This window comes from Bactrocera neohumeralis, chromosome 5 (genome assembly GCF_024586455.1).
Source record: "Bactrocera neohumeralis isolate Rockhampton chromosome 5, APGP_CSIRO_Bneo_wtdbg2-racon-allhic-juicebox.fasta_v2, whole genome shotgun sequence".
NCBI lineage: Eukaryota > Metazoa > Arthropoda > Insecta > Diptera > Tephritidae > Bactrocera > Bactrocera neohumeralis.
Window position 1 is genome coordinate 34,232,475 of NC_065922.1, and position 27,835 is coordinate 34,260,309.

Below are 27,835 nucleotides of genomic sequence, written 5' to 3' on the forward strand. Positions count from 1 at the left end.
TTTCGTCGTCAACGCATTCTCGAGATATAGCCTTTTCGTTGAATAATCTTTACCAATCGAAAACACTTCTTCTTACGACAACCAATAATCACCGAAGATGTTATATAAAACAAGAAAAAATGTTAACATTTTGGCACCAGAAGCTAAACACAAAATTTAATGGAATTTCTTTTTGAACTATTGTTCAGTTTATATGGAAGAAATATGCTATAGTTAACCGATCTGAACATTTTCGTCGGAGATTACATGGTTGCTTTAGGAAATAATATATACCAAATTTCGTGAATATATCTTGTCAAACACAAAGTTTTCCATAGGCAAGAACTTGATTTGATCGTTCGTGCTAATATATGTTATAGTGGTCCGATATTTTTCGACAAATGAACTCTCGGAGTTTTGTTTGTAGAGATATAGCCTTTTGAGGTACGCAAGTTTTAGAATGTGGAGCTATTAATTTAATTATTTCTTCTTATGGCTAATCGCTAATCAATCCCACCGTGCATATTTTATATAAAAAAAAAAATATTTTAAAGTCAATCACGCCTTATCACGATGCGCTAATATTATCATAAATGATCCGGACTGACAAAAATGCCCCTTTTCACGTATTTTAATACAAATCTATATCTTATATTGCAAACTTCATACCCTACATATTAACGAAAATGTGTTCAGTCGACTCATAAGAGATATTAATTTCGTCTGTGATTTCTCTGATGCCAACACAGCGATTTGCAATCACTGTTTTATTTTAACTTTTTCGATGTTATCGTCATTAGCAGAGATGGTTGGGCGACTCACATGAGGGAAGTTTTCGATGATTTCACGATCTTCACTGAATGATTTTTGCGTCCCAAATTCTTCTAATCGTGATAAAGTATATTACAAAAATACTGCTCAACATTCATAATTTTTTATTGCGTAGCTGTGATTCCAATGGAAGTACAAAATTCGTTCAATTCTTTTTCATGGTGAAATTCACCTGACTTTTCGCGTTATAAACAAACAGCTGCTTAACACACACTTATTGACATATGGAGTTCACACGAACACAAAAAAAATGTACAAATCTAGTATCGATTCGGTTTTTATAAATGAACCAGTCCGGATCAAATTTGATTACTTGGTAAGAGGGGGAAGAAATTGGACTATTGTTTCAGAATTTAAGGCCACACACCGTACTAACATCTTTTCCTCATCTACATAAAAAAACTGCACATCGAAATATTTTGCTCTATTTCAAGATAAGCTATAATTGACGTCGTGGATTTATTCTGATTCTGAATAAAAAAATCACTAAATCATTAATTCGAATGGCTTGAGAAATAATGTGATTTTGTTTGATTAAAATTTGGTTAATTAATTTTGAAGCATTATTTAAAAATCTGCCCAATTAATCTGGCAGGCCACGTGAGCACGTATTTTCATTATCATTCATTATCCAACTTATCTCAGGTTGATATGCAAAAGTAACAGTAAATGCGCATTTTTTAATTCAAACTGAATAAATATTATTCCACATGACACATGATGGGATTTCTCGAACCTTAAGTGTTAAAATACATCACCTTTAGAACAAATATCGTCAAACTGCGACGAGTGCTATAAATTATAATGAGGAATTACAAAATGCAGTCGTCATTCCTAAAGCAAATTAAAGAGAGATTTTTTTAAAGTATGCACTTGCTGCAGGTAATGGATTTAATCATAAAATCAACAATGGATTTTTTTATCTACCAACAATTAAGATAATACGACTGGTTGTCGCCTAAAGGTAGGCAACATTTTTTAAGAATAGAGTGATTGTAAAGAATTTACTCTTGCACAATTTAAGATGACAAACTGAAATCCAATATGCAATACATTTAATAATGTAACTTAAATTATTTAGCGTTTCTTAACGAAAGTTGACTTCTTTTATAATTATTTTTAGATTATGGCTACTATTGGAGAATTGTGTGCTATTCTTATAACTTATTGTTGCCTACTTATGAGGGCAAAAGCGCTTCAAAATATGTTCTTTTTTTAATTTTTTTTTAATTTGCATAATAACATTAATTTTAACAAGTTCGAAATATGATTTCATAACTTTTGGTAACTCAACATATAAGAATCATGTTGGTATACTTAAGCGAGTCAAGTTTAAATTAAAAGCAATTATGGCAGTAATCTAAAGCAAATAAGTAAAAAATATGTATAAACAAAAAATTCGTTTTCCTGTCATAAATTTTAAACGAATCTTTCTGCGATTATATCATGGAAAGTTAACTTAATTTAATAGCTTCCATCGCAAATAAATAAACCACATGAAGATCACATCAGTAAAATCTTGAATGCTTTCAACTAAAGCTCAAGCCGACATTCAACTTCCTTTCGAGTTGGGTATATTACTTACATATATGTATATGTATATAGAAATATAGAAACAAAACGCAACTTTGGTAGTTCAACGCTCCAGCTAATTTCTATCTGGCAACACAACAACAACAGCTGTGTTTCGAAGTTATTACGCGCGCTATTGCCAATTGTAGTGATATATACATATGTACATGTATGTACATACAAATTCCCACACATACCTACTTATACATATATATGTATGTATGTGTAGAAACTTAATGAGCCTTTGTTCCCGCTTTCATGCAGAACGAACAGGTTTACTAATTTTTTATGGTACTTATTATTGTTCTTAATATTTTTTACTTATTTCTATTCACATTCTAATTGTTCTTTTCCGACCAGCAATAAAAATCAAATTTGAAATAGCAACAAAGAATTTTTTGCACCACAATTATTGTGAACCAGAACTTCACTTGCTTTTTGATTTTGACTACCCCTTGCAATCACTGAGGCTTAACCACAAAATTTTGTGAGATTAGATGCTTGTGCGCTTTGGAGGTTAGTCAACTATGAAAGAGTAGTAATTACTGAGACACAGAAAAAACTATAAGTTTTACACCTGCCAAAGTTTAAGATAAACAACATTAAAATTATTGATTATATCTTAAACTTTCGCTGGTGTAAAAGTCTGATTGACGGTTGTATAATTTAAACTTGCGCTTCATTGTAATTTTGAGCATCAAACTAGCAACGACTCCGCCTACTTTTGGAGCACAGTAAGGCTATTGCACAACTTATTTTCATAATAATTAGATTGATACGAGTATAGATAATTTGAGAATAAAAGATCCTAATAATTTTCTGTTGTTTATAAAATTATATATCAATACAATTTTTCATACCAAGTATTTACTATTAATAAAAAATATATATTCTCTCGAGTATTTTCATATCCATGCGTTGAACACAGGCAGCAAAGTCAGTCCTTAGACTGAGGAAATTCTGCTTATTACTTGATTGCAATAAAGGGTATACTAAGATACTAAGTAAGCTCCTATTTCTAACCGGTACCATGGACCCCAAAATTTCATTCACTTCCAGAGAAGAATGGTGTTCAGGAATACAGGAATTAGTATTTATATAGATAGGTTCAAACTAGATAATCCAATAAGAGTTGGTGTCCTTGCAACAAAACTAGAATCGCCTTCCTTCTACCAGACCACAGCAGCGTCCTCCAAGCACCGATCATAGCAATTAAAGAAAGCCTTCTTGTTCTGACAAAGAGTGCGCTCACAACAAGAAATATAATTTTTAATATACTTGTAATGTAAGCGGCTTTGAATCACTCTCTCTCTCTCTCTCTCTCTCTCTCTCTCTCTCTCTCTCTCTCTCTCTCTCTCTCTTATGGTTTAGACATATACAGTGAAAGAATGTCTTGATCTCTTAATAGATCTAATATTCTATTTTATGATAAACCTACAATGGGTTCCAGTATATAGTGATATTTCTGGTAACTGTGAAGCAAATAACCTAGAAAGAGCAGTTACCACCCTACAATTAGAGTAGACCCCTGACTTGCTCAAAAAGTAGGCAAATGTAGCATGAATAGAATATGGGCGGCACATGACGACTATTAAAATTGAAAAAGAATGACATTAGATCTCTTGTGGGAGGGCTAAAAGGTTACTGTCTAAATGGCAGACATGTCAGCAGACTGGGAATACTATACAATAACTATTGTAGAAGCTGACAGGAGGAAGAATAAAAGAACACTATATATCACATCTTCTATGTGAAAGCACAGATAAAACTATTTGTATGGATGAACTTCTTTCGAAGCACGGGATAGAGGACATAATAGAATGAGGGTCGAAACAATCTGAACGATAATATAATAAATTTCTTGTATGAATAATTTTTGATTACACATCTTTACAAATTTTGATATGGTTATAATATTTGTTTATTATATTAAATAAAGTTCATTAGGCGATTTGTACGATGAGTGAAATTATTCAAGAAAGAAGTTCCATTAAATTTTGTGTGCGGAATCAAATTTCTGGTCCGAAAGGTTCAGAGTGTTGGAAGAGGCCTTCGGTGATTCATTGTTTGTGATGAGCAAGAGTTTTTGATTGGTACAAATTATTTGAAGAGAATCGAGAATGCGTCCAGGACGGCCATCAACATCAACTGATGATCAACACGTCAATAAAATAGAGGAATTGGTGCTTGAGAATCGACGACTAACAGTCAGAGATCTTACTGAGTGAAAACCATTTTGAAAGATCATTTGGGCCTAAGAAAAGTGAAAACACAATTGGTTTCAAAATCACAATATTTTTTTGAAAAATAGCGTCGCGTTAACGTCTGTGAAACAATTATTTCCGACTACCAGGATGTCATGAAAAGTATTACTGCTGGCGATGAATCTTGTATTTATGTTTATAACCCGGAAACAGACGATCAGTTGGCCGAATATCGGGGCAAAGGTGAGCCGAAACAGAAAAAACCATGTCAAAGCATTCGATTATCAGGGTGTGGTGCACTCTGAATTAATTGCGGGCGACCAAAATGTCAACAAGGAATATTATTTGGGTGTTATGCGTCGTTTGCCCGAAGCTAATTATGAACCGACAATTCTTGGTTTTTGCATCACGATAATTCACCGTCGCATACTGCATTAATTCTTCGTGAGTTTCTCGCCAAATTTTCAACCAATATCGTTCCGCAATCACGGTATTCGGCTGATTTAGCTCCGTGTGGCTGCACCACCGCTCCGGCAAAACCGTTTTGAGTCAATCAAAGACATTAAAGGTCAATCGCTACGCGTATCGAAGGCTATTCCGGAATTTGACTTTAAGAACTGTTTCGAGGATTGGAAAACACGTTGGCACAAGAGCATTGGGGCCAAGGGCGATTACTTTGGTGGGGACAATATAGATTTTGAAGAAAAAATTAAGAATTTTAAAATTATGAACAAAGTCTTACTATTTTTTGCCCACATTATAAAAAAATGCACTTGTAAGGGATATTATGGTTAAGAATTTTTCTTATTTTTAATAAATTAATTTTAAGAAGAGGAGCAACAGCAGCCAAACTTTTCAAGAGATGCTTAAAAAGATAATGTTCACTTAAAAAAAAGCTTTATTATAAACTTATATACGAGTACTTATATTTGAAACAACGGTACCACGCCCTTAAAGATACCAATTTCCAGTTGCGTAATTTTTATATCTCATTTGGATGATAAATTTTTAGCTGGTGAGGAACAACATAGCAGTAACTGGTTGAACTACTTATAAATTGAGCTCTGCGAGTAGCTGTGTGACATTTTCAACGAAATACATGAATCACGTAAAAAGAACCCACGCAGAAGGTTAAATAATGTGTAATGTGAAATAATACGAACTTATTCAAAAAGTAAATGTCATGAACCAAAATTCAAATACATATTATAAATACTTAAAAAATACATATGTATATAGTGTGTGACATATATTCCGAAATATGAGTGTATGAACCCACAGAAGGTTAAATAATGTGTAATGTGAAATAATACGAACTTATTCGCAAATTTACATATTATAAATACGTACATATGTATATACACATATATTCCGTATGAGTGTATGACAAGTGAGATTTTCGAAGTTAGTTTACTGGACGCAAGCAATTGAAAAACATGTTTCTGTATATGGTATTTGGCAGAAAATAAAAAACAAAATTAAATAGGTGTGTCCGCCGCAGACAAGTATTTCATTTAAATTCGCGCAGATAAGCGCCAAAAAATCCACATCTGCCCGAGCTAATTACTTTATAGGGAAATTAAATATACTTGCAGGTTATATTTAAATGAATATTTTATGTAAATGCGCAGGCGCAAGCTATGCAGCTTAAGGAGGTGTGTAACAAAGTAACGTGCGACAGGTGCGTTTATAAAAGGTTCAATATAAGTACAGCTATTGTTACAAATTTTCAACACTTAATATATATAGCCCTCGACTGGGATTTTTTACAGCAATAATCGTTCAGCAATGGTTCATTCCGTGCAGCTTATCACAGACAAAAAAAGTTACAAGAAAAATAATATTGTGCAGAAAGTGGTTCTTCGATGATTTCGTAATGGATTCCACCTCTGTGGTGAATTTTATTTGTGCACTCTCAGAAAAAGCATTTATTTTTTGGTGCAATTTTCTTTGCTTTTCTGCTACAATGAGTTTTCTCGGTCTAAAGACTATCTTTGAATGCTTTGTATTACAAGTATACTTCCGCTCTAAATAATGCTGACTTCCAGAAATTTTCTATGGGGGTCTGCAAGCGTGACAGTCTGAAAAATGCGATTTTTGGGACTTAAAAAAAACTATTGTATCAATTGTTTTAAACGTTTTGAAGTACATATTATCTTAAGAATACATAGTAAAAATCTTTTGAGAAACACTAAATATTTTTCGAGTTACACGTGATTACTGATGCCGTTAAAAAAAGGTCATTCACTGCTGCAGTTATTCCTACTTTTTCCGTAGACGATACATACAAATATTCTCTACTAGAAGATATGGTTCGTACAATGACCTACGGTCTGTGGAAAAAAATGCTTAACTAAAAGACTTAAAAGATAAGAGTGTGACAAACAAGTACACGTAGTGTCGAGAATATTGCTGCCACTAGCGCATCAATTGGGGATGATGACCAAAATCAGTCTCTCATACGTCGTTCTCAAGCGTTGGGCATCTTGACCTACACCCTTACAAGATCAAATTGACGCCAGAACTAAAGCCGCTTGACCAGCGGAATCGTGGTGTGCTCGTGAATTGTGCTGAGCAACAACTTGAAAATGATCCGGATTTTCATTGAAGAATCATCTTCAGCGATGAGGCTCATTTCTGGCTGAATTTCTTCGTCAATGAGCTAAATATGCGTTATTGCTCAGGCAGAAATCCTCACGTACTCCATGAGTCACCATTGCATCCCAAAAAAAAGTATTTCTTCCATGATGATCAAGACCGGCACGTTACTGTGAATGGGAATCGCTACCGCTCAATGAAATCCGAATATTTTTGGCTTGAATTGAATGATATGGACTTGGACAATATGTGGTTTCAACAGGATGGCGCCACAAGCCACACAGCGAATGTGCCAATCGAATTTGGTGAACATATTATCTCACGAAAGGCCACCTCGGTGTGCGATTTGACGCCGTTAGACTTTTTCCTATGGGGCTACGTTAAGTTCATGGTCTTTGGCAACAAACTCGCGACGATTGATGAACTTCGTATGAATGGGCAACGTGAAATTGCAATAGTATAGGACGATTTATGCTTGGAAACTGTGAAAATTGGGCTCAGGGTGTGGACTTGCAGAAGTCCAGCGTGCCCGTGGTGACCATGCAATAGAAATGAAGTCCATGCATAATGGCATCGAATGTACTTTCACAAGAATAAAGAATTTCATTGATATCTCAAACCGTTTTTGTTTTACATTTGTAGGGCTCTTATTGAAAACCCGTTTATAACCTATCGAAATGGGTAAGAAAAATCACACTTCTTAGTTGTGCCCCATAAAGTATTATAGCATTTAGAAGATTTCTAACAATCATTGTGTCGCAGAATAATATAAAATTAAAATTCTTAAAGCAAATAATGATGTCTTACAAACACAAGTATTTCCTACTTTTTTCATGCGAATAACGCAAATATTTACACCGGCTACACACGCCAGTCGCCCACAACAACATTTTGAGGTTAATGGATCCTCTAGTAAAGCGGCAATTTCACAAACGTGTCTATGTGGTATGTATTTGTGTAACGGGGCAGTGACAAGCTGTTTGCAGAAGCGTTATTCGAACCAACAAGAAATTGTTTATGAAAGCCTTTCACCTTTCAAAGGCGCTCGAAATGCAATTGCACTTGTATTTTTTTTTTCTATTTTTTTATGGCAAGTGAAATTTTAAACACTTACCTCGGTCCGTGTTTTTGTGTTGTGTTAGAGTACTTTTTAGTGCGCTCCAATGACGTTTGGTCGCCTCGGTATTTGCTGTGTGTGTAATTTCAGTAGAATAGTTTGTTTTATTTACGGTTTTTTGTTGTTTGATAATTGAGCTGCCACCTTGCAACACAGCAAATTATGTGGGTATGTGTATATGTATGTGTTCGTGTATTTGCAATATCTAGAATAAACAAATGCATTGTTGTTTGCGTAAAGTGTAATTAAATACAGTCAATTCTAAGATAATGTGTAATGTGACTTACTTTTGTGCAGCAACATGCGCTTGATTGGTTCGTGGAGTAGTTAGCGAAATGGTTACCGAACTGGTTAGCGAACTGGTTACTGTGCTGGGCGCTTACTTATATGAATCGATGCCTCATTATCACGTGAAAAGCATTGCTGTTGTTGCTTTTTTACTTAAAATTTCTTTGTTCTGATGCATGCAAATTTGCTTGGCTTATCGCTTTTCATTGCACCGATGGTCACAGTGACACCTTCTCATTCCTGAAGTTTTTGCTGTAACGTTCTTAAACAGCAGTGTATCTTTTCGCCGATTGTTGCTACATTTTTTGCAACGTCTGCAAGATATTGCATTTGGCAATAATATATACTTATACACATATGCATAAGCAGATATGTGTCCAGGTTCTCAACTTAATAAATATTTTTTATTTACTTTTTCCCATTGGTTTACATTTCGGTTAGTAACTTTTTCACATTTTTGTTTTGTTGCATACTGCTTTTATTTCTTCTTTTTTGCGTCAGCCCAAGCTACTCCCATCCTCTCCTATTCGAAAGGAGTGCTGCCCAGTTTTACTTCATTTTTTTGTTGCTGTTACTATGAAGTTTAACAATTTCATTCGCATTGTTAGCCATTATATTCGTATTTCAGTGGATCGAGCACATTTGTATGGTACGGTTCAATTCTGACACGTTTTAGTGCTAAATTAGCGCAATTGTCTCAAAAAACTAAAGCTCGCATATGTGTGAATGAGTGTACACAGAGAACAAGTGAAATCATTGCGAAATGTACTATGATCTTGAGCAGCGATCACTAGAAATCTAAAAACAAAAAATAAAAAGAAAAAGAAAAAGAAAAATAAAAATAAAATTAATGTTTCGTTAAGCTGTTGAGCTGAGCTGTAGTGAAAATTAGTGAATTGAAAGCGTGAGAATTATGTCTAAGAAATAGAATATATACATATGTATATATTTCAAAGATCAGCAGCCTAGTAAGCAATATCGTGATTTGTGTTTAAATTCTGTTTCTAAAATATATGTTGTATAAAAGTTATTGATTAAACGTTCTCTATGAATCATGAAAATAAACAATTAACTAGTGATGAAAGAGTGCTAATTACCGCTCTCAATCAGCCACATAGCCAAATCATAATTCGGTTCACTAATAAAACGATCAGTGATCTTTGAACCGCAGCAACTTTAGGCATGTTTACACTCAAAGCAACACCAGCAGGTGAATGCGCCGGATATTTTTCTCTTTTTCTTTGCTAAAATAATCATTTATTTTTTGACGGGTATTCTGTGAGTAATCGAAAAACAATTTAGAAAAAGTTCGCGTTATTCCTAATAAAAATAGAAAAAATAAGATGAAATGCAAAACATTCCAAAGAATCGTTAAACCATTCGTTCAAGTTCATTTGCACCGATTTCAATATTAAACAAGTTTATATCTCATCAACATATAACAATCACCCTTAATTCGAACAGTGCTTACCTCAACGTGTGAATAACAAAAGCAAATACATATAGAAATGAATATTAACGTTTATTTAAATAATATTTGCAGCAAATAGCAAGTGCTAAATGCTATTTATTGTCAGTAAAAATGAATGTTAATCAAGTTAGTGATGGGAATGTGGTTTGGGAAGAGTGCCTGAAATGGCTGAGTTGTACTTATAGGAGAACTCTATAGCCACATGATTTCCGGCTCATTTACTAATTGTTGTTTAAATATAAACAAACAAAAAGTCAAATTCGGTTGCATCGATACTACAATACCCTTCACAAGTACCAACAATTTCTTACAGGAACTTAATTCCGATCGTTTAGTTTGTATGAGAGCTATATGCATTAATTATAAAGATTTGAATAATTTCTTCGGAGATTACACCATTGCCTCGAACAATAATGCATGTCAAGGTTTCCGAAGTCATCTCGTCAAAGAAAAAGTTTTCCATACTAACAATTGCTTCCGATTATTGAGTTTGTATGGCAGATATATGCTTTAGTGGTCTCGGAATACTTTTTTCGGAGATTGCACTGTTGCCTTAGACAATAATAATTGCCAAATGAAGGTATCTTATCAAAAGAAAAGACTTTCCATACAATACTCGATTCCCATCATTCAGTTTGTATGGCAAATATGTTCCAATAATCCGATAACCCCGATTCCGACAAGTGAGCAGCTTCTTGGGAAGAAAAAGAAGTGAGCAAAATTTCAGATTGATATATCGAAAACTGATGGACTAGTTCACGTATACACAGATAGGTGGGCATATGAACGGTCGATCGGACGATCGGATCTCGTCATGGTCATAATATATATATTTTTATTGGGTCTCCGCTCGTCATGCTGATCATTTAAATATATATCTATATATCTTCTTCTTTATTGGTACAGACAGCGCTTACACGGTTATAGCTGAGTTAACAACAGCGCGCCAGTCGTTTCTTCCTTTTGCTAATAGGCGCGAGTTCGAGTTATCAAGTGCAGCCAGGTCCTTCTTCACCTGATCTCTCCAACGGATGGAGGTCTTCCTCTTCCTCTGCTTTCACCAGCAGGTATTGAATCGAAAACCTTCAAAGCTGAAGTGTTCTCTTTCATCCGAACAACATGACCGAGCCAGCGCAGCCGCTGTCTCTGGATTCGCTGAACTATGCTCATCGTTCCATCGAATGCGATGTTCGCCGTTGTCAAAGCGCAAAGGATCATAAATCTTCCGCAGAACCTTTCTCTCGAAAACTCGTAACGTCGACTCATCAGATGTTGTCATCGTGTATGCCTCTCCACCATATAGCAAGACAAAATACGTTCGATAGAATCTTATATGCGACGTTGAGGAGGCTTATTCTACGGTAGTTGACGCAGATTGTGGCGTCTTCCTTTTTGTTGATTGGGCAGAGCATACTTAAGCTTAGAAGCTGATGCATGCTTCTTATCAGTTCCTCGCCGCCGTGTTTGAATAGCTCGGCCGGCAATCTATCGGCCCCAGCCGCTTTGTTGTTTTTCAGACGGGTAATTACTATTCGGACTTCTTCATAGTCGGGCAATGGAACGTCTGTTCTATCGTCATCATTCAGCAGACTGAAGAAGTGTTCCCTCCATCATTTTATTATGGTTTGAGCATCGGTTATTAGATCACTTCTGGAGGTTCTACGAGAGTATGCTCCGGTCTTGAAACCTTCTGTTAGTCGCCGCATCTTTTCGTAGAATTTTCGAGCATTTCCCCCGTCGGCCAACTTTTCAAGCTCTGCATACTCAGGCATTTCGGCCTTTCTCTTTTTTGTCTGCAAACGCGTCTCGCTTCCCTCTTCAGGTTTTGTTTGCCATGGTCGTCATGAAAAGGGAGGTCTCTCATCCGAGGCTATTGATTGGTTTCCATGGGAGCCGTTTTACCTTGACTAGGGATGGTTCGCCTTGGTATAATACCAGAAGTCGTGAGCTGCTTGAGCCATATGTAAAAGAATCATTTCTGGTCACTCCCATGTGAATGGCGATCAGAGAACCTTTCTCACTTTCGTGAGCTCCATTCACTTGGGAGTGGCCAGAAACGATTCTTTTACATAAGAATCAAACAGCTCAGGGCTTCCGGTTTGAGACCAAGTACAAAGTTACATAGTTTTAAAAACTTAATTCACACTGTTCTGCGTATAATTAAAGATATAATTGCAATAGCTCCTTTAAATCTCAATTAGTTGTTGAGATTTTTATGCAAATACGAATATTTCTATATAAAATGAAACTTTATTTTAAATTTAATCTATTTATAAATAGTTGAAATATTTAGTTCAGATTCAAATTGGAGCCTTTTGCAGAACTTTCAACCCAATTTTGTAGTTTTGTAATCTAATTTCTGAAGCATTTTTCTTTTATTTCCTAGTGAAAGAAGTGCCTGCAACAAATTGTGAAAGAACAAACATTTTGTGCAACTCTTCCTTTACTTGTTAAATTAAGTGTATTTTATTTGAAGAATCAGGCAATAAACACAATTCACACGACTTTCTATAAGTGCTGTTGGTAATTAACATTAATTAAGTATATTTGTAATACACACATACCTGAAGATAAACAATTTTATTGCCACGCTTTTTCACACTCGTTGAATCAACGAAGCAATGCTAATTTGCAAAATAATTAAAACGCGTTTAATTAATGTCAAAATTAACTAATTCAAGTGTAAATGTTAATTACTTGGAGTATGTAATTACGAGTACATATGTATGTATATGCACGTGTGTGAAGCGAATTTAGAATGTAAGAAATCAAGCGTGTCGAACTGATATGATAAGGAATTCGACATATCTCATTACTAAGTACAAGCATGCCATTGCATAAAGACAAGCTATTTTGTAGAAATCGAGTTAATGATTGGTGATAAAAACAGCATCTTAATGTTCGTACTCTTCAAAATAATTTAAATATCTAATGATACTGTTCTATTAGCTTATTTTACTTCACTATTTCACTGAAAATCGCACTTGTTTTTTAGTCATGTGACTACAGCGCTCATTTTACACGACACCTCGCCTTCACCCAATTCTCACTCAATTTGCTTTGTGATAAGAAAAGGAAGATTTAAAATCAATAAAGCGAAAAGATTTATAAAAACAAATAAACTAAAATATGTAATTAAATACAAATGTAAGTAAATGATGCCTATACAGTAGTCAACATAAATGTGTATACAATTTGATAAAATGTACACAAATATGCGTTTGCAGCGAAATATACAATAAAAAGTGATGCTTAATTGAATGATGCTAATATTAGTCACCTCAGCATACATATTTACATATATAAATAGTTTTGCACGAATCTCTTGCAACTCGCACGCACTCACTGTAGCGATAGTGTTAGTCGCTACACCACAAACGATAATCTAATGACCTTTACTGTTATCACACGCCCGGCTGCGCTGATCAGTCGGCAGACAAACAACAGCAACCAGTGATAGGTGAAACTGCGTTCACACACAGACTTTTTGCTCTCTCATTATCAGCAAATTCACTTTTGGTGTCGCTCATTGCATACTGTGGGCAAAAAATAATAAGACTTTTTAATTTAATTTTCGCGCGAAAACCTATTCGTTGAAATATTTTTTTTTCTAGGTTGGTATGACTGCAAAATTTCACATCAAAATAATCATTCATGTTTAGTACATGCTTCTCTTTCTGAAGTGCATAAAGTGCATTCAGTGATTTTTACGATGAGTGAAATTATTCAACAAAGAAGTTCCATTTTAAACACATTTCTGGTGCCGAAACGTTCAAAATGGAGGAAATCGGTGATAACTGTTTGTCGCGTTTTTGATTAGTTCAAAATATTCAAAAAAAAAAAACGCGTTGACGACGAACTAGGATTGACGAGTTCAGTTTTCTTTGATTAACGAGGTGTTTCCGGCCGGCCAAACTGTCAACAGAGAATACTATTGCAGTGTTACGAAATTGACTTTAAGAACTGTTTCGAGTATTGGAAAAACGTTGGCATAAGTGCCTCACCTTAAAAAAAACGGGTTTTGTGACAAAACAATCAGTGTGTGAACGCAGTCTAAGAGCGTAAAGATGGAAAAATATTAAAAAAAAACAAAAACATTAATAATGTCAATCAATTGAAGTGATATTTGGTGACAATAAAAAATACACTTGCACACACACCTCTGTACATATATACATATGTACGCGCAAACAGCATTATAATGTGTAACAAGAAAGGCGACAATTGGACGCGGGCTCACTGTGACGAGTACAATTGCACTTTTCTTGGGATAGACGAGTTCATAAATATATACACATATGTATATGAGACGATATACTGTAATTGGTGCATATATAGTACTAGGATGTCACTTAAGCGAATTAATTTGAAAAAATCATATTGTTTTGCAAATTATAAATAATGTTTAAAAGTTTTTGAATTACGTTCTTCCAAAATTTAAATTTTCCAAATTGACTTCTGTTGGAACTCCAAAATAAATAATGCAATCAATTTGACTTATTTCTGTTTATTTTTTTAATATTTCTGCTTGACCTTCTTGCTTTTTAATTATATGAAAAATGTAATATTGGCGAGCCAAAAATCAACTCGTTTCTGAGCAAATTTCGACTATATTTTTTAAAGTCTGCCTTCTTTTAAATTTAAGGGGTTACATGGTTACCTTGGGTAAAAAACAGCCTTTTTTCAAAATTGTTTTTCTCATATAAAAAATTAAATATTTTTTTAGAATATTTTATTGTTACTAACATACTCTATTAACCCTGGACTTGCTTTGTTAGCTCGACTAACAATCATCGTGTTTTGCAATCAGAGGCAAAGTAACGAAGCCCGTCCAGGGTTAGTAAGGAAATTCTGAAATTTGGAAAAAAATATTTCCCATATCCGGTGACCCCTCGGAAAAAAGATGCGCCCACGTTGGCAGGATAACTCTTTTTGGGATCATCTAAAGTGAAAAAATACCAATTTTTGTTAAAACCTTAACTTAGAATTTGGACGAAGAAAAAAAACCGAAAATTGGATTTTTACAGACATCTTTACAAAAAAATTAAAATTTCAGTGAAATTTTGCGATATTTCTTTCAAATAGTTGTAATCGAAAAAAGAATCCTTCAACCAAATCTTTAAGAATTGTATCTCAAAGACCTGTGTGAAATGTCAAGAAGATCGGTTGAGTAGTTCTCGAGAAATCTTGCCAATCGACTTCAAAAACACAGTTTCGAGAAAAACGCATTTAAATACGGCGCACTTACCCTAGCTAGCCTCGAGCGCACAAGTTCTCAAAGCTGTATCTCCGAAACTATTGCTCGGATCAACTTGAAAATTTAGGACAATATTCTAGAGGCGTTGTATAATTTAATAAGACAATTAAAAAAAAAATTTCTTGAAACCAGCAAAGCCATGTAACCTCTTAAATGTCCTTAACAATTGTAGATCATTGTGAAGGCAATAATTTACAGATTTATAATATTTTTCTCTTTCAAGCGCGGTAAAGGCCGCTATCATTGCATATTTTTTTTAGTAACAAAGGAAGTAGCGTAAAATTAAATTACATTTTACATTACCGAATATAAACAAATTTTGAATATAATTATATGTATTCAAAATCTTAAAACATTTCATAAAGAACTTTCGCACTCAAAAAGCACCTTTCTTAGGAGATCACTCTAGATGTTCCCCTTTTATTTAGGGTATTTTATAACATGCATAAGAAATATTTACAAAAATTATTCGTTAAGATTGAAAAAATAACGACTTTGCATGTGAGGACTAGCCCACCGGTATTGCATGGCTCCGCGGCCGGATGACCTACTGTAAATTTGGAAAAAAAAGTTGCTTTTTGGACGAAAAATATGGACAGAAATTTTATAAAAATTGTATTTTCTTCAATAGAAGAAATATTTTTGTCTTCCATGGACATATTTTTTTAAAATTCATAATTTGCCTGCCTTGTTCAGGTTCATGTCTAAAAATCTGACGAATAAAATGCTTTTTAAATCATAATAATGATGATTGTAATCAAAAGGTCGATTTTCGAAAATTCTTGGGTGATGTGAAGTACACAATTTCTATTTCTCTATTTCAATTTTTCAATGTTATCTAAATAGACCTAGCAACGCTGTATTTAAGGTTTTAAGTAACGGCACATGTTTTTCGCTAATTTATGGTTCATATCGTCTAATTTAAATGTTTGAAAAATACGCGCTACAAATTTATGCAAAATAATATTATCTCTCAATTTTTTTTCTATTGTTCTATATTTTGAACCAATATTCTATATTCTGTTCCAATTTATATTTATGGCGTCACGTTTCTCTTATCTATCATTAAATATGTTAAATTGAGAAGGTTGATCAAAAAAATTAGACACGTTTTCAGAACACGCGTTTAGCCGCGTTTTTACTCAATTAATTACAATTACATTTTTATTTCATTAATGTAAATATTATCAATGAGAGCTAGCAATTACAGATTCAGATTGTTGATTAAATATAATTTTGACTGTGAGTTTCCATTGTTCCCATATTAATAATGTATTTGGATCACATTAATGTCTGCACATCACCCACATCCATACATAACTGTTCCAGTAAACGTGAGCTGCGAGCAGACCCCCACCAGTACGGCTAATCAGTGAGAAACTAATGGATTTATAAGCCATTGTTAACCACCACTAGTTATTTATCAGATTAGCGGCAATGCTGTTTGTTGACTCACAAGGAAATGTCTTCGTAATTCCGAATTCGAATTCGAAAAAAATTTCTAGGTTTTTTAGGGTTTTTTTTAGGGGGTAACGGACCGTCGTCCAAGTGAAGGTCCTTCTTAAGCACAACTTTTTAACCTAACCTAACCTACGTTTTCAACAACAGAGATTAAACAGTAACATTTGCTTTACCGTTATAATTTTCTCAAATTGGCATTTACTGCTTATTTTTCGCACGACTTTTATTGAGAGCTATTATTCATGATCTCTTGACTCTTATTATGTTATTTCTTCACATAACCCACTGATCCTCAGGGTTACCTCACTGTCATGAGTTCACTAGTTACTTTTAAGATGAAAACTCACTAGTATAACGGCATTAATTATTAACAGCCGTACAGGCGAGCTGTAATTACTTGATTGCGCTTTTTTATTGCTACAAGCTTCGTTATCAACAACAACACAATGCTAAACTAGTTTACCAGCTGTTGACAGCTCACGTGAATTCTTCACACACACATATACATAAGCACTTAAACAGTAAATAGTGACTTCATACTTGCGCTTACTAACTGATAAGCGTCTTTTATAGACTAATAAACTAATTTCAATAAAACAAGTGATCTAAGTGTTAAGATTTTATGCTAACATTTATAATATACCCGAACAAAATATACGTCATGAAGTTTGTAACACCCAGAAAATATATACATATGTCATATATATATAAATATATAATTATGATCAGCGTGGCGAGCTGAGTAGATTTTTCTATGTCCACCTGTCCGTTTATCTGTATAAACGCGAACTAGTCCCTCAGTTTTTCAGACATCAATCTAAAATTTTGCACACATTTTTTTCTCTTCAAAATGCTCCTCATTTATCAAAATCTCTGATATCGAACCACTATAGCATATAGCTGCCATATAAACTGTTTGATAAAAATCAAGTCCTTGTACGAAAAACTTTTTTATATGAGAAGAAATCATTTCGAAATTTGATATATAATGTTCTTCAAGGTCACCTTACAATATGCGAACATATTGTGCAGATCGGACTGCTATAGCATATAGCTGTCATACTAACTGACCGTTCAATATCGAGTTCTTGTATAGAAAACTTTTTTATATGAGAAGATATCTTCACGAAATTCGGCATAGATTATTCTTCAAGGTCACCTTATAATATGCGAACATATTGTGCAGATCGGACTACTATAGCATATAGCTGTCATACCAACTGACCGATCAATACCGAGTTCTTGTATGGAAAATTTATTTATATGAGAAGATATCTTTGAAAAATTTGATAAAGATCTTTTTATACCCTTTTATGGTATAAAAAATGCACTTTGAGGGGTATAATAGCTTCGGTGCAACCGAAGTACCGTTTTTCCCTATTATTATTTTTTTTTTTTTGGTCATAAAATTTAAGCAAATTTTGCGCATTCCAGATTTGAAACACTTATCTCATATGCTATTTAATTAAAGTTATTGTTGCACACACACAGGGCACTGATAAGCGTTCACACATTGAGTAAACGTTTTTCTACTAATATTCTCAATGCGTGCGTGCCGGGCGTATGATTAACATTTTGCGCTGCACGTTGATCTCGCCCGCTTTGTGAAATGTACTAAAATCCACCCTTATAGCGGCTCAGCTCAGTTGGCTAAGAGAGCTGCCGTTGAGCAGTTCAGTAAACGCGAAAAACACGTTAATCGACTTTTATCAGCTAAATGTGAAATTTTGCATGTTATTTAATATGTAAAAAGTATTAAAAGTTTAAGTGACTTTGAAAGCATTACGAGAAATTGCTTAAGTAACAAAAAATATCAAAAGCAATAAAAAATTGCTAAAAAAAAGTGATAGAAAAATATTGAAAATTTTAATAAAAAAAAAAGAAGGATTGATAAAAATTCGCAGTGTGTTGGAAAAAAGCTAAAAAGTTATACACGAAAATGAAATGCAAAATATTTTTGCTCAAATATAAATATAAAATTGTGTTAAGCCCTTAAGGAAAATTAAAAAACCATAAAATTTATTAGCTGAAAGCAACGATTAAACAATTGTAATTAAAAACGGAACATAATAACATAATAGTAACGAAAATCTGAATGTCAAACTAAAGTCAGTCACTCTGATAAAAGCAAAAACAATAACTCAGCTGCATACTACATTGCACAGCTTGAAAGGAAATATTGCATATTTATGACAAAAACAAAACAACCGTAACTAAATGATCGAAATCAATTAATATCGACACACAACAAACATTTACAAAGCTCATTTCGAAACCACAGCAGCAACCGCAAAAAAAAACACGCTTTGAGATGCGTATTAGTTTGCCCGCCGATCTGCTGAGCACAGCATTTGAAGCAAGGTATGACAATAGATTTTATAATGAAAATCGTGAGTGTAGAGAAAATTTAATTTCACAATTCTACTGAAAAAGTATACTAAAGACATAGGTTTCAACAAATCTTGAAATTATTTGCTGGGTTTAATATTCAATTTTATATAAATAAAAATTATACTGTATTCGAAACAATAACTCCTAACAATAACTATTCGCTGTTATAACACCAAAACAAACTAATCCGAATTAAAATGTATAAATTATATATAAATACCGATTATCCAACTATCTGGTAGCGTATCAGAATGTTATCACTTTAATTTTTGACCTTGCAGGATCACACCTTGTATCATATGGAACAGTAATTTTCGATTTAAGCAGTGCATAATTTATTTTTTATTGTTCGGAGAGAAGAATTAGATATGAATTAAGGATTTTCAACTCTTTCAAGAAAAGGTGAATGCTTTTATGATCGTGAACTCACACGATTTATCTACATATTCGACGATAAAAGAATCACAACCAGGCGATAACATTGTTTGGCATTTTTTGTCGGCGGTTTATTAGTATAAATGTAAAATGTATTCTGTATATGTTATCTTTAAATAACTCAATTAAGTCTATCAAGTTGTAAAGTATAAGACCTTGCTTAGTATACATAACCTCAATTTAATTTAAGCAATTAGTTTTTAATGGACGAACATTTTGACTGTGGTAAAGAAACAAATTTATAATTAGCCTATAGGAGACAGTATCATCTGATCAAAATTGACCTGGTGTGACAAATAAAAATTTTGTAGTCGAAAAGTCTTTTCGTATTCCTAATCAAATTTTAACTCGTTTATTTTTGAAAGAAAAAACACAGAAATCAAATTAAATGGAGAATGTTTATTATCATCCAAACAACATTCTTTGGCATTTATTTTTTGAAGATTATCTCCTTAAAATGTTGGCTGCGGCTACGTCTCAGATGGTCCATACGTTGAGTTTAATTTTTGATGACCCCTTCGAACATTTCGATTGGAAACAAGGCCTGAATCAAGGCGGAATCGCCCGCATAGACTTTATACCTTACAGATCCCCACAAGAAAAAGTCTAACGGTGTGATATCACACGATCTCGGTGAAAAATATACCGGCACAAAACGTGAAATTATCTGTTTACTGAGGTGTTCTCTTAATAAATGCATTAATTCATGCGATGTGTGGGAAGTAGCGCCGTCTTGTTGAAACCATATGTCGCCGAGATCACGAGATACTATTTGAGGCATCGAATAGTCGGTTTTTGATGAAATATGGACCGATGATTCCACCGCCCCAGAAACCACACCAAACCGTTGTTTTTTCTGGATGAAATGGCAGCTCTTGAATCCTTCAGGTTGAAAATGCAGCAATTTTGCTTGTTTATATACCCATTGAGCCAGAATAGGAACTATCACTGAAACAAACCGTTGGACAATTTTGAAATCATATCTATAAATCCACGCCTCATCAGCAGTAATGATGCGTTTAATAAATGTAGGGTCCTTAGCTATGTTGGCCAGTATCTTTTATGCTTCCTCTCTCAACGTCGTTTTTCAAAAGATTCCAGTCTAATGGTTCAAGTCTAGCTTTTAACCGCTTCATAACCAAAACATTAAATACATTGTATTGAAAATGTATCCACAAGCGATCTTGAGATCCTCTTGCTGTTTCTAGGATGATGTTCTAGCACTGTTTCTTTAGCTTTTTCAATGTTTGCGGCATTTAAAGAGGTGATTATGCCCGAATCGAATGAGGCAAATTTTCGACGACATCACGGCCTTCACGGAATGTTTTGTGCCACCCAAATACTTGTAATCATAATAAAATAGACTTCCCTTCAACAACATTTTCAAAATAAAATTTGAAGCAAACTCGTTGTTAAATTTTTCCATGGTAAAAATGGCGAGACAAACTTTTCGCATCGTACCAAACAGTTGGAAAACGCACATAAATTGACATATGTGGATCAAACAACACGAAACACGAAAGTTATACAGTTTAGAAAATTATTTTTTATGGATTTTTTTGCGCGCGGCTTAAATCGACCCGTCCGGTTCATATTTGATCTTATGGTGCATATTATATATTGAGTTATTTGTTTTTATTTTTTGAAATCTAGGTATAACCACACAAAGAGGTATATTATATTCTTTTCTAAGGAATACAACATTTTCGTGAACATAAGCACTCAGAAACAATTATTTGGTTTACTGGGTTATCATATACACAGTGCTTATGCACTCACTTACACCACTGCAATATACAAAACAAAAGAAAAAATGAGCTTTGTATATTATATCTACAAATTTATCTTTATTATCATTTGATATAAAAATTCCAAATGAAATTATTTTCAAATGTTTTCGAAAACAAGGTGAAATGTGAAAAATGCAAATACAAGACCTTCGTTGACATAACAAGTCATTGTGCATGTACACTACAAATATGTGCAGCTGCATCAATATATGTTTATATGTATACACCCACAAACATATATAAATACAAATGTGCATGCAAATATTGCCTGTGTACACTTGATTATTGTTTATCTGATTATTTTCTCAAAATAACAATTCTCACGCAAATTGCGAAAAAATGCATCTCACACTCGCATTATCTTACACCTAAGCACATATACAGATGTGTATGTGTGTGTATATGCAAGCGAATGTCTCACTTTTACATATTCATATCGAACAATTGACTTAAATACCTGTTAATTGCAATTAAAGCAAAGGTGAATGACTTGAATTTACATTCAATTAGAGCGCTTCTATATATTTTTTATTTTTGTTGTTGGTGTATTTAGTTAAAGACTCGATAGACATTGCAGCACACAACTATAACACATCCCACTCCGAAGCTAATGTTGTAAAAGAAGCCAATATTTCTTGTAGTTTCTATATGGCTAACCTAAAAGGTAACCGAAAAAGCTACCCAAAAGGGCTACCCTAAACGGCTACCCTAAAGGCTGATCAAACTGACAAAAAAAATCTTTTCACGAATTTCCATAAGAATCTTCAAAATGTTTTACTTTTGAGTCGATATAAGCATTCCAATGCTTCATCCAATTTGCCACTGACTTTTAATGTTTTCAATGGACTCACGACGCTTTCCTCGAAACGGATTTTGAAATTTCGAAAACAAAAAAGTCAAAGGGAGTCAAACCTGGCGAATACTGTGACCGAGCGATTCCGTTAGTGTTTGACCAAATATTCCGTCGCAATCATGCTAGAATGTGTTGTGGAGCATTCAGGTTTTTTGGTACCAGTCCAGCTTTGACACGCTTCATACCCAAAACACTAACTAAAATGTGTTGAGTCGATCAATAAGAATTTTTGACATTCTCTGTTAATTCTCTGATGCCATTACTATGGTTTTCTAGCACTTTTTCTTTAATTTTTTCGATGGCATCGTCAGAGCTCGTTAGACGACTAATAAGAGGTAAGTTTTTCATAACTTGATGACTGAGTAAACTGAGTTTTTTGTGTCACTCAAATACTGGAGTTTGGTAAAGTAGACTCCCCAAAAGACGCCTTCACCATTTTAACAATACCATAGTCTTGATTGCATTGGAAACACAAAATTCCAAGCAAACTTATTGTCCGCAAACATAAAAAAAATGTTGCAACAATCTAAGAAACAAATTTCAATTCGGTGTGTTTGGGCGCCAGTCCGAGTCAAATTTGATCAGTTGGTATGTGAATCCACTTCAGAGAGTGAATCTAAGTTAAAGTCATTCGAAATGCGCAATAAAAGGATATATGCGGCTCTTCTTATCTAAAACTAAACCGACCACTAAACTTATGCAATAAAATATAAGATAAAAATACCATTATATCACACAAAAAACTATAACTACGCAATAGCCAAACAACTAAGGTGCTAGAAAGATTAACAAATTTTACAATGCCACGTGTGCGGCTCTAGAGATGCATTACTTAAGATTTCTATTGTAATACCTACAGGTCACCACAACTCAAAACAAACATTTATTGCGAACAATATTTTGTAACAAGTTTTTAATTTTTAATTGCACTACGCTAAGAAAACAATAATAGGTGTGGGGAAGCATACAAATAAAACTAATGAAGAAAGGAAATGACACTGTGGCGTATAAGTAACCTCAAGTATGCACCGTAGATAAGGTTGGACAAATAAAGACTTAGCAATATTAACGGCACATTTGAGTTGGCTTTTGCCGTAAACAAACAAGTTTATTGTTTTTTAGCAGATAAAACTGAAATGCTTCAAAAAAGCACCTCACAAGTGCCAAGTCATTTGAAAAATGTACAAAGACACAGATAAACAGAAAAACACTGCATCAACCACTACAATGGGCACGAGTTATAAGTACTCGGAATGGAAAATAATAATAGTATAAATTTAAGGCAAAAAGTGTCAATAAAACGTGCAAAGTGCAGTGGGAAAATAAGCACAAGTTGTTTGTTTTTGCTAAATATTATATAAAACTCTATGATGTTAGAAGTATATAATTATTTACCGTTACTAAATATAACTGGTTATAACTTGATTGCTGTAAAGTATAAATAACTGTAAGCTAAATATGTAAGAATCTAATTCACTGCATAATTGAATAGTTAATAAGTGGGTCCGGAAGTTTTTGTCATAGGCTGAGAAGTTTTTCCTTAAGGGATCGTCTCAGTGTGAAATTTTCGAAAATTCGATTTTTTTTGCTGCATTATCGGATGGTATAAACGGTAATAAACATTATCATAAATTTTGAAATCGATATTTAAATTATTACGGTCGCTACAGCGTTTCTTGTAGTAAGGCAACAGAGTGGGAAACGGAGTGAGACAATCTATAAACGCGTTTTTCTCAGAATGGTGTTTTTCAAAACGGTTTCCACTCTCCAAGGAAGAGTTTTGAAGATAGATCCAATTTGGAGAGAGATTAAGCCGCATAAACAAGTGTTTCTCAATGAAAAACAGCGTCGCGTTAACGTCTGTGAAACAATGCGACTACCAGGATGTCATGAAACGTATTTTTACTAGCGATTAGTCTTGGATCTCTGCTCAGTCGACCGAATCTCATGGCAAAGGTGAGCCGAAGCCGAAAAAAACACATCAAAGCAGGTCAAAATCAAGGCTATGTTGACCGTTTTCTTCGATTATTGACAGGCCAAACTGGCAATAAGGAATACTATTTAAGTGTTATGCGTCGTTTGGGTAAAGCTATTCGTAAAAAGAGGCTGGAATTTGGACCGACAACTGCATTGATTCTTCGTGAGAATTTCGCCAAATTTTCAACCAATATCGCACTACAACCTGATGTAGCTCCATGTGACTTCTGGCTATTCAGAAAACTCAAACGACCGCTAAGGGAAACCGTTTTGGATTGAAGAAAATTGAAAATAGACTTTAACAACTGTTTCAAGTGTATTGAGACCAAGGGGGATTACTTTGAGTGGGACGACATAGACTTTGAAAAATTAATTGAGAATTTTAAAATTATGAACAAAGTCTGACTATTCTAGCTAAGCAGTTTTATGGGGTCTCCGACTTTATTTTGTTATTATTGTTCCGGGTAGAATAATTTATCGACGATTTACATAGATCCGGAAGTGGAAGGAAGGGGTGTGTTTGACTTTTTAAGGATTAAAAACAATTTTTCTCGATTTCCGGCAAAAGTGTAAGTCCTATTAAAAAGGCTAAAAATCAGTGATCATAAAAAGATCGACAAATTTTATGTTACAATTTCTATTATATAACATCAAAACTTATGCAAAAAATTCAAATAACCAAGTGTTTGGTATTTTATTTTTAACTTTTACAAAAATTTTTTAGTTTCGAAATTTGGGGTAAACTAATCTTTTTTGTCCTAAACACACCAACATTTTTTAATTCGAAATATTTATTTTTTTTACCTTAATTTGAAATAATAAATTTTCAAGCGAAAATTTTTTTTCGTGGAAATCTTTGTTTTTTGCAGATTTATAAAATTGCTAAGTTTTTTTAGAAAGTGCAAAACTCAACTCAAAACTGTTTTTTTTTTCGTCTACCTTATTTTTCGATAGCTTTTCCCATAAATTTTGAGGTTATGTGAAAAAGATGTTAAAAGCATGGTAGGAACTGTAGATCACAGATTGTAATGACTTGACCTCACTTTCAGCATAATTATTTATTTCTGAAGATGAAAGAAAAACTCGGGCTAAAACTTTTGACAACGTTCTTTAGGGATCTCAAGTCTGAATCTCAAGGATGAATCAAAATTCGATTGAAACTACGCAGAAAATGCCAGCATATAATATATATTATTGAATAGGTACTCAACTGGTTATAAAACTTCTTGATCTAGCAGTCAGAAGATGAATCAACATTGTTTGGATTCCTTTCTTACTGACTTCTTGTAGTCAATATCATATGACCATAATCAAATGAGCTTTTATAAAATCTATTACTATTTTTCATATTCCTAAATTAAATCTATATTTTAAATATTAGTATGATAACTAAATTTACTTTACTTTGCTTTATTTCCAGAATGGCTTTGCACGCACACAGCATCAACACGGTGCGCTCGACCACCAGCTTGAGCAACATGATCAACAGCAACAGCAATGATCTGGCCAATGGCAACAACGACCGACGTCATATTGTTGACATTCTGGTTGGTGTTGTTGCGGTGCCGGTGCTAATACTTTTTGCACTGCAGTTGGAAAAGAATTTACAAAATATGACCAACAGTCCGTGGTTGGTATTTGTGCTGGGCGTGGGCCTACTAATGGTAATCATGATCATTATCGGTTATGTAACACATCGCTTGAGCGTCTGCTGTTGGACGGGACCGATCGATGAGTTGGGCAATCGCACGGATGGACGCGGCATGCCACATGTGAGTAGCAGTTGGAAATTTTTTTAAAGAAAATAAACTTTACTCTCATTCTGTCTCTATCTCTTTCTCTCTCTCTCTCTCTCTCTACAGATCAACACACAAAATGATATATTGCGCATCTTGGACAGCCTGCCGCCCAGTTATGATACGGTGGTGAAGCATGAAATTCCGCCACCACCCTACGATTGTGTCATTGTCAATATGGAGCAGAGCAAGGAGCAGCAAGCCCAACAGACTGTGAACACCGTTGCAACTACAAGCAACTCTGCCCCAGAGGCTGGTGCCAAACCGACAACAGCAACTAACGCGACTGTGCTACATATTTAAGTAGAGTTGGCAGTTCTCCAAGTTTTTTGAAAAATATGGCGCTCTTGCAGAACGGCTAGCAATTAGCTTTATGGAGAGAGAAATCAAAGAGATCGACACCTTTGCAGCAAAATTGAAATAAGAAGACAATACAAGTAGTAGTAAATAAATTTAATAGAAGGGGGTCCATCACCAGAAACATAACGTGTACTGCCAGCATGTTTTTCAAATTTCCAATTGAGCACTTTATAATTCTAAATGAAACGCTTTCCACTACCGTTCATTTGCGCAAAAGGCAGGCTTTGCAAAGGATTCACAAACACACACACACGCTTTTCGGGCTGCTTGGTAATATTTTCTTAACTTGTATTAAACTGTGGCCTTTTGAATGCAATATTTTTCCATCGCACCGGTTTTTGAAGAATCTGCAACTGATGCGTATGTAAACTGTACTTCGGACGTTAAACTTAGTTGAGCTATGCAATATGAAATATTGCAATAACTTGTAATCAAATACCTATTTACAGTATAATAAATATAAGGTTATAGTTTTTTTATACAAAATAAACTGGTTTTCAAAGAAAACTTACAGTTTATATTTTTCATAAAATTTTGTCTGAAAATTTTTAATTTACCACTTAAAAATATTTCAAAACTTAAATTAACAAGAAAAAACATTAGGCTAAGTTCATTGCGCTTCATTGTAAATATCCCTCAACAGCATCTAGTCGGAAGTACTACTTATTTATCTTTAAACCATTTGCTAATAAATAATTTTAAGCAACGAAAACCAGCATTTAAAATGTAATGATGATTTATCAGCGCAGGAGATATACGAGTAGTAAATAAGTATAAGCTAATTTGTAAAACGATTAAAGTATAATGAGAAATACACATTAAGTGAAGAAAATAAAATAAAGCAATCGAAAATATAAATAAATTAAATATCAAAAAATATATTACTGAATTCTTTTGTTTTTACGCTAAACTCAGGGTGGCTGTCTCTTGCGAGAGCGAAGATGGTTAATGGATATGCTGATATTTTATTTATTACGGTTTTGGATATACATATGTACATACATTGTGACAAAAAAGTACGGAAATTGTAAATAAAACGCAAAATATTGAATCGTTCATCAATATTTACTTTAACGCCTTCGAAGTAATCCGTACCAGATGTAATACACTTATGCCAACGATTTTTCCAGTCCTCGGAACACTTTTCATAGACATCTCCTTCAGCGAATTTTGTTTATCTCTTCGATCGACGCAAAACAGGTTCCACGGAGCGGCAATTTCAGTTTGGGGAACAAGTAAAAATCACACGAAGCAAAATCTGGTGAATCGGTGACTGAACGATGGTATTCGTTGCGTTTTTGACTTTAAATTTAGTCACCATGTCATCATGTCTCGATGCGATGGTGCACTATCATTGTGTAAAATCCATTAATTGTTCTTCCACAATTCCAACCGTTTTCGATATTCTCACGCAAACGTCTCTATACGACCAAATAGAACTCCTTCTGTCCCTCC

The 27,835-nt window shown here is 34.1% G+C and overlaps 1 protein-coding gene across 2 annotated transcripts in view; it reads left to right on the plus strand.

The window, feature by feature from the left end:
• LOC126759865 (uncharacterized) overlaps window positions 1-27,259 on the plus strand; it is a 53,797-nt gene extending 26,538 nt beyond the window's left edge. The window contains exons 1-3 of one of the 2 annotated variants that reach the window (XM_050475031.1): window positions 18,402-19,139; window positions 25,645-25,996; window positions 26,087-27,259. In XM_050475031.1, the coding sequence (XP_050330988.1) occupies window positions 19,090-19,139; window positions 25,645-25,996; window positions 26,087-26,323 (639 nt within the window). In that variant the 5' untranslated portion in view covers window positions 18,402-19,089 and the 3' untranslated portion in view covers window positions 26,324-27,259. Of the gene's footprint in view, window positions 1-18,401; window positions 19,140-25,644; window positions 25,997-26,086 lie in introns of those variants that run through there. The other variant, XM_050475032.1, reaches the window with a different exon arrangement.
• The last annotated feature ends 576 nt before the right edge of the window (window positions 27,260-27,835 follow it).